The sequence below is a fragment of the Coregonus clupeaformis genome, unplaced genomic scaffold (genome assembly GCF_020615455.1).
Source record: "Coregonus clupeaformis isolate EN_2021a unplaced genomic scaffold, ASM2061545v1 scaf0001, whole genome shotgun sequence".
Taxonomy (NCBI): Eukaryota; Metazoa; Chordata; class Actinopteri; order Salmoniformes; family Salmonidae; genus Coregonus; species Coregonus clupeaformis.
The window spans coordinates 1131163-1148430 of record NW_025533456.1 but is presented as its reverse complement, the minus strand read 5'-3'; the positions used below and the strand labels follow the sequence as shown (position 1 = coordinate 1148430).

Genomic DNA, 17268 nt, shown 5'->3' with positions numbered 1-17268 from the left:
CCTCTCAAGCGCTGTCAGGTTGGATGGGGAGCGTTGCTGCACAGCTATTTTCAGGTCTCTCCAGAGATGTTCAAATCAAATCAAATCAAATTGTATTTGTCACATGCGCCGAATACAACAGGAGTAGACCTTACCGTGAAATGGTTCCTTACAAGCCCTTCACCAACTATGCAGTTCTCAATCGGGTTCAAGTGCGGGCTCTGGCTGGGCCACTCAATGACATTCAGAGACCACTCCCGAAGCCACTCCTGCATTGTCTGGCTGTGTGCTTAGGGTCGTTGTCCTGTTGGAAGGTGAACCTTTGCCCCAGTCTGAGGTCCTGAGCGCTCTGGAGCAGGTTTTCATTAAGGATCTCTCTGTACTTTGCTCCGTTCATCTTGCCTCAATCCTGACTAGTCTCCCAGTCCCTGCCGCTGAAAAACATCCCCACAGCATGATGCTGCCACCACCATGCTTCACCGTAGGGATGGTGCCAGGTTTCCTCCAGACGTGACGCTTGGCATTCAGGCCAAAGAGTTCAATCTTGGTTTCATCAGACCAGAGAATCTTTTTTTCTCAGGCGACGGTGTCTTTGGAAAACCTTCAAGCCGGGCTGTCATGTGCCTTTTACTGAGGAGTGGCTTCCGTCTGGCCACTCTACCATGAAGGCCTGATTGGTGGAGTGCTGCAGAGATGGTTGTCCTTCTGGAAGGTTCTCCCATCTCCACAGAGGAACTCTAGAGCTCTGTCAGAGTGACCATCAGGTTCTTGGTCATCTCCCTGACCAAGGCCCTTCTCCCCCGATTGCGCAGTTTGGCCGGGCGGCCAGCTCTAGGAAGAGTCTTGGTGGTTCCAAACTTCTTCCATTTAAGAATGATGGAGGCCACTGTGTTCTTGGGGATCTTAAATGCTGCAGAAATGTTTTGGTACCCTTCCCCAGATCTGTGCCTCGACACAATCCTGTCTCGGAGCTCTACGGACAATTCCTTCGACCTCATGGCTTGTTTTTTGCTCTGACATGCACTGTCAACTGTGGGACCTTATATAGACAGGTGTGTGCCTTTCCAAATCATGTCCAATCAATTGAATTTACCACAGGTGGACTCCAATAAAGTTGTAGAAACATCTGAAGGATGATGAATGGAAACAGGATGCACCTGAGCTCAATTTCGAGTCTCATAGCAAAGGGTCTGAATACTTATGTAAATAAGGTATTTCTGTTTTACATTTTTTATATATTTGCATACAGTGGGGCAAGGGAGATGTCTGAGTGTGGAGGTGAGTTAGAGAGAGAGAGAGACAGAAACGATATAGTACTCAGACTCTGTATGGCTATGTTTGTTAATGTGTAAATAGGTCTGGCTATGTGTGGTAATGTGTAAATATGTCTGGTTATGTGTGATAATGTGTCTAGTTATATGTGGTTATGCATTCTGTGTGTTCCAGTCCAGTGTCCGGTGGGGACCTACTACTCCCTGGAGTATGCAGAGTGTGAGAGCTGCTGGCTGGGGTCCTACCAGGAACAGGAGGGTCAGATGGAGTGTAAGACCTGTCCTGATGGATCCTCCACAGCCTACCTCCACGCACGCAGCCAGGACCAGTGCAAAGGTAAAACACTGTAACACTGCAGAGGTAAAACACTGTAACTCTTGTGATGTCACGAGAGGCTGTGTCCTGGAGGGACGTTACATCCCCCTGAGGTGGCTGCAAACCCAGACAGCTATGGCTCCATCTGCTGGTATGGTCGGGAACTCCACCCCTCTATGGCCAATCTTCCCACGCAGCTGAAACAAATGAGGAGCTAATGAGCTGAAGGTTTGGGAAGGGAAGAGACACAGTCTCCAACCTGGGCTCTCGGGAGGACAAGAGTGCTGCACGTCCACTTCCATGAGGAATATAAGGATTTGGAGATACTTACCTTTGGGAAATACTCACCTTTGGATATATGCACCTGTGGAAATACGTGAGAGACATTTGGAAGGACTTTTTGCTGGGTTGGCCACTAGCTGCAACGTGGACTACAGTAAGGCTGGGGAAAAGTTATCTGAGCGAGTGAGAATTATGATTTTGGATGTGGAAGAGACATCCCTGAACTGTTAACCCTTAAAGAGCCACAAGAGAACAGAATTTTGTTATATTTTCGTTAATTTCCCAAGACCTATAATAAAATCCTTGTTTTGTTTGAACCTTGTCTCCTTGCACTACTTGAGCAATCCCGCTGAAAGCTGTGTAGCCTCTCGTGACGTCACAGATGGTGGAGAATACGGGCACGCTCAAGCGTTAATAGTGCATGTCAGAGGAGGATACCGAAGGTTTGATCACCCAGTTTTCCAAGTTGGCCGTAGGCTCCCCGCCCGACTGAAATGGAGGACATATTGAAAGCCCCTTGTTGCTGGCCAGCAAGCCCAGAGGCAAGCAAACGTGGCTCTCTTGGAGGAGCAAAAGAAAGCCAACCTTCTGAAGGCAGAGGAATTGCAGTTGCAGAGACAGATGGTTGTCCAAAATACCCGCCCAATAAAGGCAAGTGACTTTATATCTAAGATGGGAGCTACCGATGACATTGAGGCATACCTGCATGCATTTGAGGCCACGGCCACTAGGGAAGCCTGGCCCAAGCAACAGTGGGTTGGTCTGTTATTGCCCCCCTTTCTAACCGGGGAATCGCTGAATGCTGTCCGGGACCTGGGCCCTGACCAGGTTACTGACTATGATGCCCTGAAGTCTGAGATCCTCAGCAGATATGGACTCACAAAAGTTTGGTATGGCCCAGCGCTTTCACAGCTGGACCTTCCAACCAGACCAACCTCCTCGGGCGCAGATGCATGAACTTGTCCGAATCGCAAGGAAATGGCTGGATCCGCAGAGGAATACAGCAGCGGCGGTGGTGGAGGCCGTTGTGGTGGATTTACCTCACGCGCCCTGCCTTATGAGGCAAAAACGGTTCATCAGTCAACAGGCCTTGACCACGGCTGATCTGACCGTGGAAGCTGTGGAAAAGTACCAGGCCACAGCGGAGATGCTGAATGCTTCCGAAAAGACCCCAGGAGTGCGGCCCCACCACAAATGGGGAAGAACCCCGTCCAAAGGACTCCCAAGGTCTCGAACCCAGCCACGTCAGGACTTATCCCCGGCTCCAGGGGAGCCAGAAACCAGGCGGGTCCAAGAAGAGTACACCAGGAGGGGGAAACTCGACAGTGTTACCGGTGTGGGGAGATGGGACATATCTCCTGGCAGTGTGGGAAACCAGCCGATGAACCTATGCCCACTGCGGAGTCCTCCAGCTCAGCACCCACACACCGTTTTGCCTCGCTCTTGGGAGTCGTAGATGGCGGCCCAGATCGACCCCCACCTGCCCGGTAACTGTGAATCACCATGATGTGGAGGCCTTACTGGATTCTGGTAGCCGGGCCACCCTGGTGCGTAAGGATTTGGTGGGCCCAACGTGTCTGACCCCGGGGAAAGTCCTCCCAGTTTCCTGTGTCCATGGGGACACCAGAGAATACCCCATTACTGAACTTACAATGACCAGCACACGGGGAACCATACACACGACGGCGGGGTGGTTGATTCCCTCCCGTCCCTGTCCTAATTGGACGAGACTGCCCAGCCTTTTACCCACTCTGGAGAGAGTCTCAGGAGAGGATAACCCGAGTACCTCGGAAACGGAGAGGCAAGACTCATCCTTTGAAGGCTCCGGTGCAATCCTCCGAGTTACTCACTCCCGCCCGGGCTCTGATAGGGATGGCAGGTGCCCAGACCGACACAGAGACGGAGCTACAGAATCTGGACAAAGAACTGTCTGGTCTGAAGGGGACCGCTGAGAGGTATCGTTTGTTAAAGCAACAGTTAGACATGAAGACAGAAGAGTTAGATATCCTCCAGGCTAAACTCCAACAGAGCTCCTTCCCTAAGCAACAGGAGGAGCTGGAGAGGCTGCGCAGGACCATCGGGGAGTGTGAGGAGACCCTGCGCAGTAGTAAGGAGGTCAGAAGAAGGCAGAGGAGAAGTACCAGGTGTTGGAGAACAAGATGAAGAATGCGGAGGCAGAGAGAGAGAAGGAACTGAAAGCTGCTCAACAGAAGCTAAACTCTGCTAAAACCAAGGCTGATGCGCTTCAGTAAGAAACTCAAGGAGAGACAACAGGAGGCTGAGTCCCTGGTCCTAGAGTTGGAGGAGTTGAAGAGAGAGCAGTCTGGCAAGCACCACGGCAATGCGGACGCCCTCTCCCGGCGTGATGCCTTCTTCGCTGCCTTTACCCCGACGAGGACGTCGGTCCCGAGGGGGGGGATGTGTGATGTCACGAGAGGCTGTGTCCTGGAGGGACGTTACATCCCCCTGAGGTGGCTGCAAACCCAGACAGCTATGGCTCCATCTGCTGGTATGGTCGGGAACTCCACCCCCTCTATGGCCAATCTTCCCACGCAGCTGAAACAAATGAGGAGCTGATGAGCTGAAGGTTTGGGAAGGGAAGAGACACAGTCTCCAACCTGGGCTCTCGGGAGGACAAGAGTGCTGCACGTCCACTTCCATGAGGAATATAAGGATTTGGAGATACTTACCTTTGGGAAATACTCACCTTTGGATATATGCACCTGTGGAAATACGTGAGAGACATTTGGAAGGACTTTTTGCTGGGTTGGCCACTAGCTGCAACGTGGACTACAGTAAGGCTGGGGAAAAGTTATCTGAGCGAGTGAGAATTATGATTTTGGATGTGGAAGAGACATCCCTGAACTGTTAACCCTTAAAGAGCCACAAGAGAACAGAATTTTGTTATATTTTCGTTAATTTCCCAAGACCTATAATAAAATCCTTGTTTTGTTTGAACCTTGTCTCCTTGCACTACTTGAGCAATCCCGCTGAAAGCTGTGTAGCCTCTCGTGACGTCACACTCTGCAGAGGTAAAACACTGTAACTCTGCAGAGGTAAAACACTGTAACACTGCAGAGGTAAAACACTGTAACACTGCAGAGGTAAAACACTGTAACACTGCAGAGGTAAAACACTGTAACACTGCAGAGGTAAAACACTGTAACACCGCAGAGGTAAAACACAGTCACCCTGCAGAGGTAAAACACTGTAACACCGCAGAGGTAAAACACTATAACCCTGCAGAGGTAAAACACTATAACCCTGCAGAGGTAAAACACTGTAACACCGCAGAGGTAAAACACTATAACCCTGCAGAGGTAAAACACTATAACACTGCAGAGGTATAACACTGTAACACCGCAGAGGTAAAACACTGTAACACTGCAGAGGTAAAACACTGTAACACCGCAGAGGTAAAACACTGTCACCCTGCAGAGGTAAAACACTGTAACCCTGCAGAGGTAAAACACAGTTACCCTGCAGAGGTAAAACACAGTTACCCTGCAGAGGTAAAACACTGTAACCCTGCAGAGGTAATACACTGTAACCCTGCAGAGGTAAAACACTGTAACCCTGCAGAGGTAAAACACAGTCACCCTGCAGAGGTAAAACACTGTAACCCTGCAGAGGTAATACACTGTAACCCTGCAGAGGTAAAACACAGTTACCCTGCAGAGGTAAAACACTGTAACCCTGCAGAGGTAAAACACAGTTACCCTGCAGAGGTAATACACTGTAACCCTGCAGAGGTAAAACACTGTAACCCTGCAGAGGTAAAACACAGTCACCCTGCAGAGGTAAAACACTGTAACCCTGCAGAGGTAAAACACTGTAACCCTGCAGAGGTAATACACTGTAACCCTGCAGAGGTAAAACACTGTAACCCTGCAGAGGTAAAACACAGTTACCCTGCAGAGGTAATACACTGTAACCCTGCAGAGGTAAAACACTGTTACCCTGCAGAGGTAAAACACTGTAACCCTGCAGATGTAAAACACATGTACAAGGTCCTCAGATGGACACTCATACATTGGTAATAATGTACATAGGGCCTGGAGTTATTTCTGACCACGTGATCTCAACAGGAAAAAAATTCTGGGTCCCAGTAACTAGTTAGAACTGACCAGGAAAACTCTGGGTACTAAAATACTGTATCATCAGCTCTATTCATCATGAGAAGGTGGCGCCATTCCTACATAATACTGAAGGCTATAAACTCAATGACCTCATTATTGTGATATGTTTATACTGTATGTGTTTCTGTGTGTGTTTTCAGAGCAGTGCAAGCCTGGAGGTTACTCTGTGAACGGGCTGGAGACGTGCGAGTCATGCCCACTGGGCCACTACCAGCCTGGGTTCGGATCCAGAGAGTGTCTGGTCTGTCCCGATGAGACTTCCACTGTCACCAGTGGGGCAAGGGAGATGTCTGAGTGTGGAGGTGAGTTAGAGAGAGAGAGAGAAACAGAAATGATATAGTACTCAGTCTCTGAACTCACAGACATGACACTCAGACTGAACTCACCGACCTTGCATGAAAATATGATTATTGTGCTTACTTCCATACTTCCATCTGTGACACTGACTACCCCCCCCCTCCAGTTCCCTGTTCGGCAGGTCATTTCTCTCGAACAGGGTTGGTTCCCTGCTACCCCTGTCCCAGAGACTACTACCAGCCTGACCACGGCCGCTCCTACTGCCTGGCCTGCCCTTTCTACGGCACCACCACGGTCACCGGGGCCACTGCCATACAACACTGCTCCAGTGAGTTACTGGCTGTTTCAAATCACACCCTACTGTTACACTACACTGGCTAGGTCTCAAATCACACCCTACTGTTATACTACACTGGCTAGGTCTCAAATCACACCCTACTGTTACACTACACTGGCTAGGTCTCAAATCACACCCTACTGTTATACTACACTGGCTAGGTCTCAAATCACACTATATTCCCTATGTAGTGCACTTAATTACACCCTATTGCTTATTCATTTTATATATGCAACCAAATATCTCTCTGGTGAAAATCAAGTTTGAACTGAACTGAAATTAATTATAGTGTACTTCATGACACCCTTTTTCCCTACAGTGCACAACCTTTGATCTGAGTCTGCATCTCGAATGCCATCCTATTTCCTATAGGACTACTGACACATGGCTCTGGTCAAAATGACACTAGATGGGTAACAGGGTATTATTTGAGACCATAGACATACAACATTGTTTGAGACTGGGCAACTGAACGGAAAAGGGATTTTGAATAAGGATCAGGAACGAATGGAAATGTATTAGACATGTGTGACTACTGGAGAATGGAAATACCCTACGAATGAAAGGCCTTAAGTGTGAGAACCAACCGTGGCTGGTAGAATAAATATGAGCTTAATGAAACCCTCTCTCTCCTCCTCTCTGTCAATTTCTCTCTCTCTCTCTCTCTCTCTCTCTCTCTCTCTCTCTCTCTCTCTCTCTCTCTCTCTCTCTCTCTCTCTCTCTCTCTCTCTCTCTCTCTCTCTCTCTCTCTCTCTCTCTCTCTCTCTCTCTCTCTCTCTCTCTCTCTCTCTCTCTCTCTCTCTCTCTCTCTCTCTCTCTCTCTCTCTCTCTCTCTCTCTCTCTCTCTCCATCTATCGCTCCTCCTCTTTGTCTCTCCCCCCCTCTCACTCCCCCTCTATCGCTACATTTCTCCCTCTCTCCCTCCCCTCTGTCAGGTTTTGGCTCGAGTTTCCTGCCCAAGGAGGAGAGTGTGACATCAGCCCCAGAGGTGGTGGTATCCCAGGACTACCAGGCTAGCAGCCAGGTGAGACTGACTAACTGACCCATGTCCTCAAGAGACCTCAAGGGGTTACCCTGCAAACAATAAAGAGTTGCTAGGACGTCCCAGGGACGTCAAGAAATGATCACCTAAAGTTGTCAGGATGTTGTGTTATGGTCCCCTGGAGGTTTTGTCTAGTTCCCAGTTGGTCCCGGGGATGTCCACAACAATGTTTTAGGATGTTCTTGGGATGTTGTGTCATGGTCCACTGGAGGTTTTTGTATAGTTCCCAGTTTGTTCTGGGGACGTCACCTGATGGTCTCAAAGAAATGTTCTCCTCCCTCAAAACATTTTTTACCCAGGGCACGCGCACCCTAGTTTCATTACACATCACCCCTTGTTACTGTTGCCAAACCCATCAAGGCCCTGACTGGTGAACCACTGATCCAGTCACCGCTCGTTGTCTTTTGGCAATGCTAGGGACACCCACATACAAAAAGTTATTTTAACATTGTTGGAGCTAATGCTGTGTAAATGCTTGAGTTGAATAATACTATTCTGTTACTGTCCAGTAACCTCTTTACATACTGCACAGAGGAGTGATTTATTACTGGCTCCTTATCTCTAGGGCACTAAAAGCTAGCCAGGCTGAAATCTTCTCGTCTGTTTAGGCTTTAAAGGTCTTATAACTCCCCTATCTTAGACTCATAGGCTGTGAGAACTGGTTAGAACTGGTTCTTGTTTTTATTATTTTTCTAAGGAAGTGGAGCCAATTAACCCTTATCTCTTTTGTAAATTTGCCTCCCTCTTGAAGGGGTAAACAGCTCTGTGTAGATGAAGTATATAAAGACTGTGTGATTTGTAAATAATCAAGTTCCTCCCCGGTATATCCGGAGAGTTAACTTCCTTGCAATTGCTTTAATAAACTCTTAAAAACAAGCTCTGCCTGATCCTTTGAACAAGATTTTCCTCAACAACATACAGTGTTTGCAACTTACATATTTCACACTTTGACATACACTACCAGTCAAAAGTTTTAGAACACCTACTCATTCAAGGGTTTTTCTTTATTTTACTATTTTCTACATTGTAGAATAATAGTGAAGACATCAAAACTATGAAATAACACAAATGGAATCATGTAGTAACCAAAGAAGTGTTAAACAAATCAAAATATATTTTATATTTGAGATTCTTCAAAGTAGCCACCCTTTGCCTTGATGACAGCTTTGCACACTCTTGTCAAAGACTCCAGTCACCCAAGTCATAGACTGTTCTCTCTGCTACCACAAGGCAAGCGTTACCGGAGCGCCAAGTCTAGGTCCAAAAGGCTCCTTAACAGCTTCTACCCCCAAGCCATAAGTCTGCTGAATAATTAATAAAAGGGTTACCCAGACTATTTGAATTTTACACTGCTGCTACTCACTGTTTATTATCTATGCATAGTTACTTTACCCCTACCTATACAGTGGGGAGAACAAGTATTTGATACACTGCTGATTTTGCAGGTTTTCCTACTTACAAAGCATGTAGAGGTCTGTCATTTTATCATAGGTACACTTCAACTGTGAGAGACGGAATCTAAAACAAAAATCCAGAAAATCACATTGTATGATTTTTAAGTAATTAATTTGCATTTTATTGCATGACATAAGTATTTGATACATCAGAAAAGCAGAACTTAATATTTGGTACAGAAACCTTTGTTTGCATTTACAGAGATCATACGTTTCCTGTAGGTCTTGACCAGGTTTGCACACACTGCAGCAGGGATTTTGGCCCACTCCTCCATACAGACATTCTCCAGATTCTTCAGGTTTCGGGGCTGTCGCTGGGCAATACGGACTTTCAGCTCCCCTCCAAAGATTTTCTATTGGGTTCAGGTCTGGAGACTGGCTAGGCCACTCCAGGACCTTGAGATGCTTCTACGGAGCCACTCCTTAGTTGCCCTGGCTGTGTGTTTCGGGTCGTTGTCATGCTGGAAGACCCAGCAACGACCCATCTTCAATGCTCTTACTGAGGGAAGGAGGTTGTTGGCCAAGATCTCGCGATACATGGCCCCATCCATCCTCCCCTCAATACGGTGCAGTCTTCCTGTCCCCTTTGCAGAAAAGCATCCCCAAAGAATGATGTTTCCACCTCTATGCTTCACGGTTGGGATGGTGTTCTTGGGGTTGTACTCATCCTTCTTCTTCCTCCAAACACGGCGAGTGGAGTTTAGACCAAAAGCTCTATTTTTGTCTCATCAGACCACATGACCTTCTCCCATTCCTCCTCTGGATCATCCAGATGGTCATTGGCAAACTTCAGATGGGCCTGGACATGCGCTGGCTTGAGCAGAGGGACCTTGCGTGTGCTGCAGGATTTTAATCCATGACGGCGTAGTGCGTTACTAATGGTTTTCTTTGAGACTGTGGTCCCAGCTCTCTTCAGGTCATTGACCAGGTCCTGCCGTGTAGTTCTGGGCTGATCCCTCACCTTCCTCATGATCATTGATGCCCCACGAGGTGAGATCTTGCATGGAGCCCCAGACCGAGGGTGATTGACCGGCATCTTGAACTTCTTCCATTTTCTAATAATTGCGCCAACAGTTGTTGCCTTCTCACCAAGCTGCTTGCCTATTGTCCTGTAGCCCATCCCAGCCCTCTACAATTTTATCCCTGATGTCCTTACACAGCTCTCTGGTCTTGGCCATTGTGGAGAGGTTGGAGTCTGTTTGATTGAGTGTGTGGACAGGTATCTTTTATACAGGTAACGAGTTCAAACAGGTGCAGTTAATACAGGTAATGAGTGGAGAACAGGAGGGCTTCTTAAAGAAAAACTAACAGGTCTGTGAGAGCCGGAATTCTTACTGGTTCGTAGGTGATCAAATACTTATGTCATGCAATAAAATGCAAATGACATACTTAAAAATCATACAATGTGATTTTCTGGATTTTTGTTTTAGATTCCATCTCTCACAGTTGTGTACCTATGATAAACCTATGATAAAAATTACAGACCTCTACATGCTTTGTAAGTAGGAAAAGCTGCAAAATCGGCAGTGTATCAAATACTTGTTCTCCCCACTGTATGTACATATTACCTCAATTACCTCGACTAACCTGTACCTCTGCACATTGACTCCGTAAGGTCTACCTACACCTGTTGTATTCAGCACGTGACAAATTACATTTGATTTGATTTGAGATGGCACTCTTTCGCTAAGTGCATAGATTTATTATAAACAATGAATGTGTACAGACTTTGTGGTGCAGCAGAAATCCCAAGTGGGGTCATATTGAAAAGTCAGTACTAAGTAATCATGTCAAATGTAATCATATTGTAATTCATTAAAGATTTTGACACTATCTTAGCTGAACAGCGTACCATTTACCTTAAAACACCCATACCATTTCATTACTTTACTTATAATGGTTTGGGACACCTGGGACCATCACGTGACAAAAACCTCCAGGGGACAATGACACAACGTTCCAAGAACGTTCAGGGAACAATGACACAACGTCCCAAGAACGTGCTATAAATGTCCTCTGGGACGTCCCCGGGACAAACCAGGAACTAGATAAAACCTCCAGGGGACCATGACACAACGTCCCAAGAACCTCCTCGGGGACGTCCCCGGGACAAACCGGGAACTAGACAAAACCTCCAGGGGTCCTCAGTGACGTCCTGGTCACTTGCAGGGAACTACACAAAGGTCCCCCAGAGAACGTTCCCTTGGGACCATCACACAACGTTCTTAGAATGTTCTCAGAGCATCAGTGGGATAACCATCGCTCTGAAACCCTTAAGGGACCTAATGGGAATGTTGCAGAATGTCTTTAGGACATCCCCTGTTTCCTGGGTAACAGTAGATAGGTAGACTGGAGTGCACTGTGGATGATGAGTTGTCATGAGTTATGCTTATGAGTATGATGAGTATGGAATGTGAGAATGAAATGCTCTCTTCCTCCTGAAATTATCACACTCCACACTCATAACCATAACTCATAACCACATGACTGTACCTGTATCTCCCCAGGTGTTCCATGAGTGTTTCCTGAATCCGTGTCAGAACAGGGGCACGTGTGAGGAGGTGGGGGCGGGATACGTGTGCACCTGTCTACCTGGTTTCACAGGTAAACTAAAACAGTTATGAATGGAATGAAAATAAAACTTCCACATGTAACAGTATTGCTTCCATCCCTCTCCTCACCTCAATCTGGGCTTGAACCAGGGACTCTCTGCACACATCAACAACAGTCACCCTCGAAGCACCATTACCTATCGCTCCACAAAAGCCGCGGCCCTTGCAGAGCAAGGCAAACAAATACATCAAGGTCTTAGAGCGAGTGACGTCACCGATTGAAACGCTACTAGCACGCACCGCTAACTAGCTAGCCATTTCAGACCGGATACACACACACTTATAGCTAGCCATTTCAGACCAGATACACATACACTTATAGCTAGCCATTTCAGACCGGATACACACACACACTTATAGCTAGCCATTTCAGACCGGATACACACACACTTATAGCTAGCCATTTCAGACCGGATACACACACACTTATAGCTAGCCATTTCAGACCGGATACACACACACTTATAGCTAGCCATTTCAGACCGGATACACACACACTTATAGCTAGCCATTTCAGACCGGATACACACACACTTATAGCTAGCCATTTCAGACCGGATACACACACACTTATAGCTAGCCATGTCAGACCGGTTACACACACACTTATAGCTAGCCATTTCAGACCGGATACACACACACTTATAGCTAGCCATTTCAGACCGGATACACACACACTTATAGCTAGCCATTTCAGACCGGATACACACACACTTATAGCTAGCCATTTCAGACCGGTTACACACACACTTATAGCTAGCCATTTCAGACCGGATACACACACTTAAGCTTTCGATCAATGATCATCAGAGCAATGACAAGTTATTATTATTTATAAACTGGGTGGTTCGAGCCCTGAATGCTGATTGGCTGACAGAAGTGGTATATCACACCATACCACTGGTATGAAGAAACATTTATTTTTACTGCTCTAATTACGTTGGTAACCAGTTTATTATAGCAATAAGGCACCTCGGGGGTTTGTGATATATGGCCAATATACCATGGCTAAGGGCTGTGTCCATATACCACACCCCCTTGGGCCTTATTGCTTAGTTGTCTTATATGACTGTGACAATGTGTTTCTCCCTTAGGGGCTAAGTGTGAGAGTGACATAGATGAGTGTGACTCGGCACCATGTCAGAACGACGGTCTCTGTAAGGACGGCATGGGAGACTTCCTCTGTCAGTGTATACCTGGCTTTGTAGGTATGGAAACGTCACAACAACCACACACTGTCCTCCACATCATGACTGTCCACTGTCCTCCACATCATGACTGTCCACTGTCCTCCACATCATGACTGTCCACTGTCCTCCACATCATGACTGTCCACTGTCCTCCACATCATGACTGTCCCTTGTCCTCCAAATCATGACTGTCCACTGTCCTCCACATCATGACTGTCCACTGTCCTCCACATCATGACTGTCCACTGTCCACATCATGACTGTCCACTGTCCTCCACATCATGACTGTCCACTGTCTTCCACATCATGACTGTCCACTGTCCACATCATGACTGTCCACTGTCCTCCACATCATGACTGTCCACTGTCCTCCACATCATGACTGTCCACTGTCCTCCACATCATGACTGTCCACTGTCCTCCACATCATGACTGTCCACTGTCCTCCACATCATGACTGTCCACTGTCCTCCACATCATGACTGTCCACTGTCCTCCACATCATGACTGTCCATTGTCTTCCACATCATGACTGTCCACTGTCCTCCACATCATGACTGTCCATTGTCTTCCACATCATGACTGTCCACTGTCCTCCACATCATGACTGTCCACTGTCCTCCACATCATGACTGTCCACTGTCCTCCACATCATGACTGTCCACTGTCCTCCACATCATGACTGTCCACTGTCCTCCACATCATGATTGTCCACTGTCTTCCACATCATGACTATCCACTGTCCTCCACACAGACACATCTTCTTTGACGATTTGTCAGACATTTAGTTGCCTTGGTGCCGGAGTCTGTTTCTGCTTTGCCAACTCCTTTGTCTGGCAACAAGGCTGCATTTAGTACTATTTGATGGCAGACGTGTCTATGTGACTGACTGCTGGTGCTCTGTCCTGTCCCAGGTTCTCTGTGCGAGGCGGAGGTGAACGAATGTAGCTCCTCCCCCTGTCTGAACGAGGGAGTGTGTGTGGACGAGGTCAACCAGTACACCTGCAGCTGTGCTGATGGCTTCACAGGTGGGATCACTCTGCCTCGACTCCCTACCAGACCCTTGGACACTTCAGTTACCTGTATTCATAATTGCATGAACATTGCATGAATACACTGCAGAGGCAATTCATGTTTCATTTTACACGTTTTATCTTCTGCAACTATTGCAGAAGGTAAAACGTGTAAAATGATCACATGGCAAATTATTTACTTAAATGTATAATTATCATAATATGCCAAATTAAAATATAGTACTGCTAAAGGCAAAACCTGCAAAACCTATTTTTTCTGTTGTAACATCCACGAAAACCAGATATAATTTATGCAGCAAACATTCAATGCCAGCAATGCAATTAATTGGGTTCTCCAGTTTTCACGCAAAAAGGCGTTATGATCATAAACATGATGTTATGCATTATGATCAACAATACGACAACAGCTTCAACCAGAGGGGACTGCTCCACTCAGTTTAGTTCCACCAAATTTGGCCAGACAGCTGGATTATGGAACACCCTGCCAACCAGTGTGAGAGAGTGCTGTACCTTTGCTATAAGTAGCTTCAAGGCAAACCAGTCATGTGAACATTAAGACATTCTGACTTTTAAGATGTCACATCCTGAAGGAACAAGGGACATTTAAACTCTGATGTAAAATTATCATTATATTGTCTATTGTTGTATATTTGGATTATTATATATTTGTGTATCTATATATATACACTATATATACTGTATAAATATATCATTATTTATTTTTATAGTATGTTATACACTGAGTATACAAAACATTAAAAACACATGCTTTTTCCATGACATAGACTGACCAGGTAAATCCAGGTGAAAGCTATGATCCCTTATTGATGTCACTTGTTAAATCCACTTCAATCAGTGTAGATGAAGGGGAGGAGACAGGTTAAAGAATGCATTTTAAGCTTTGAAACAATTGAGAAATGGATTGTGTATGTGAATGGGCAAGACAGAAAATGTAAGTGCCTTTGAACAGGGTATGGTAGTAGGTGTCAGGCGCACCGGTTTGTGTCAAGAACTGCAACGCTGCTGGGTTTTTCACGCTAAACAGTTTCCCGTGTGTATCAAGAATGGTCCACCACCCAAAGGACATCCAGCCAACTTGACACAACTGTGGGAAGCATGTGGAGTCAACATGGGCCAGCATCCCTGTGGAACGCTTTCGACACCTTGTAGAGTCCATGCCCAAACAAGTTGAGGCTGTTCTGAGGGCAAAAGTGAGGAGGGGGGGTGCAACTCAATATTACGAAGGTGTTCCCAATATTGGTTATATTCAGTGTATTGTAGCATTGTATAGATGTTTATTGTTTTCTGCCCAAGGACTACAGATGAAAATTGGCTAGCTAAATATGGTGCAATGGCATGTTATACATGGTCCCTGACAAATAAACAAATAAATAAATATGATATTTTTCCTTTCTGTCTTCTAGGTTCTCGTTGTGAGCTGGAGATAGACGAGTGTCTGTCCAGTCCGTGTCTGAACGGGGGTGTGTGTGACGACCTGATGGGGGGGTACTCCTGCACCTGCCTCCCGGGCTACTCTGGTTACCGCTGTGAGGTCAACGTGGACGAGTGTAACAGCGCCCCCTGTCTGAATGGAGGGACATGTCAGGACGCGGTCAACAACTTCAGGTAACAAGAAGGAACAACAGCCGACTGCTGTCAACCAACCAAGCTGTGGTGTACAAGCATATTATGTATAATCTTTTGCATATTTATGTTTTATGTATGTGGAAAATATGTATTGAATTGTTTTCCAACTTTTTATTGAGATTTAGTGAAGTATTTGTAGACATGGAAGATACAGTGGTTGGAAGTACAGTATGTATCAAAAATGATGGGTGGGACTTCAGTGAGTTATTCAGTATTTGTAAGGCTTAAAAGAATATGATTGTGTATGTAGTGCACTGAGCAGGTCTATATGACAGTCTTCTCTCTCCGTATCCAGGTGTCTGTGTGTGGAGGGCTACCGGGGCAGGCAGTGCCAGGTGGATGTGGATGAGTGTCAGACTAACCTCTGTATCAACGGGGCCACCTGTATAGATGGACCGGGCTCCTACACCTGCCGCTGCCCTCCTGGGTTCAACGGAAGCAGGTGTGAGACAGGTATAGACGCCGTGGAGGAGGAGTAGACAGAGGGGAATGAGTGGAGGAGAGGGAGGAATGGATGTGGAGTTTTAGTAGACGAGGTGTCTAGTCTAGTCTTGTGTCTCAGAGACGAGGAAGTAAATGTATGGAGGTAAACAATGTACAGGAAGTGAAACCACAATTTCGTTTTAAATATGCATTTTGAATGTATAATTCAACTTCCGCTTGTTGGTACAATTTGAAGTTATTCAAATAATAAGTACCAAAAAAAAAATCTATTGCTGGAACCAACGAGTCTGTTGCTCAACAAGGAGTGGTTTATTTTTCTTACTGAAATGATCCAAAGGAAAGGATCCTTTGTCGGGAGCACAGAAAGTAGAAAAGTAAATGTGAGGTTTCACTATTCATTGGAGGCATTGGAGCCAATAGTCTGGTTGTCTAATCGAAGGAATTTGCTTTTTTGGCCTCCCGAGTGGCGCAGAGGTCTAAGTCACTGCATCACAGTTCTTGAGGTGTCACTACAGACCCAGGTTCTATCCCAGGCTGTGTGACAGCTGGCTGTGACCGGGAGACCTATGAGGCAGTGCACAATTGGCCCAGCTTCTTCTGCGTTAGGGGAGGGTTTGGCCGGCTGGGATTTCCTTCTCCCGTTGCGCTCTAGTGACTCCTTGTGGTGGGCTGGGCGCCTGCAAACTGACTTTGGTCACCAGTTGGATGGTGTTTTCTCTGACACATTGGTGCGGCTGGCTTCCGGGTTAAGCGAGCAGTGTGTCAAGAAGCAGTGCGGCTTGGCAGGGTCGTGTTTCAGGGAGGATGCATGGCTCTTGACCTTCGCCTCTCCCGAGTCCATAGGGGAGTTGCAGCAATGGGACAAGACTGTAACTACCAATTGGATATCACGAAATTGGGGAGAAAAATGGGTCAAAGTAAATTTGCTTTCTTCAAGTTTGATTTCACAGTCTAATGGACTGGTCTGGTCCTTTTTCCTGGATCAATTTATTATGATGGACTGGTCTGGTCCTTTTTCCTGGATCAATTTATTATAATGGACTGGTCTGGTCCTTTTTCCTGGATCAATTTATTATGAATCAGCAACTGCTCCTTTACTTAAAAATCAATTTTCATAGACACATCATTTATGGCCCAAAACATTTCTCTCCTTCTAACCTCAATGACTCGGAAACTGCGCTTCTTATTTACACATAAAACTTTTTCATAATAATTGTAATGTCT

General features: G+C 46.4%; 1 protein-coding gene across 5 annotated transcripts in view; it reads left to right on the top strand.

The window, feature by feature from the left end:
• The window catches only part of svep1 (sushi, von Willebrand factor type A, EGF and pentraxin domain containing 1), a 164289-nt gene that overhangs the window by 109456 nt on the left and 37565 nt on the right, over nt 1-17268 (top strand). For all 5 annotated transcript variants that reach the window (XM_045212199.1, XM_045212197.1, XM_045212195.1 and 2 more), the window contains exons 17-25: nt 1426-1587; nt 6128-6289; nt 6451-6612; nt 7557-7645; nt 11625-11721; nt 12824-12937; nt 13834-13947; nt 15378-15579; nt 15896-16053. In XM_045212199.1, the coding sequence (XP_045068134.1) occupies nt 1426-1587; nt 6128-6289; nt 6451-6612; nt 7557-7645; nt 11625-11721; nt 12824-12937; nt 13834-13947; nt 15378-15579; nt 15896-16053 (1260 nt within the window). The remainder of the gene's footprint in view (nt 1-1425; nt 1588-6127; nt 6290-6450; nt 6613-7556; nt 7646-11624; nt 11722-12823; nt 12938-13833; nt 13948-15377; nt 15580-15895; nt 16054-17268) is intronic.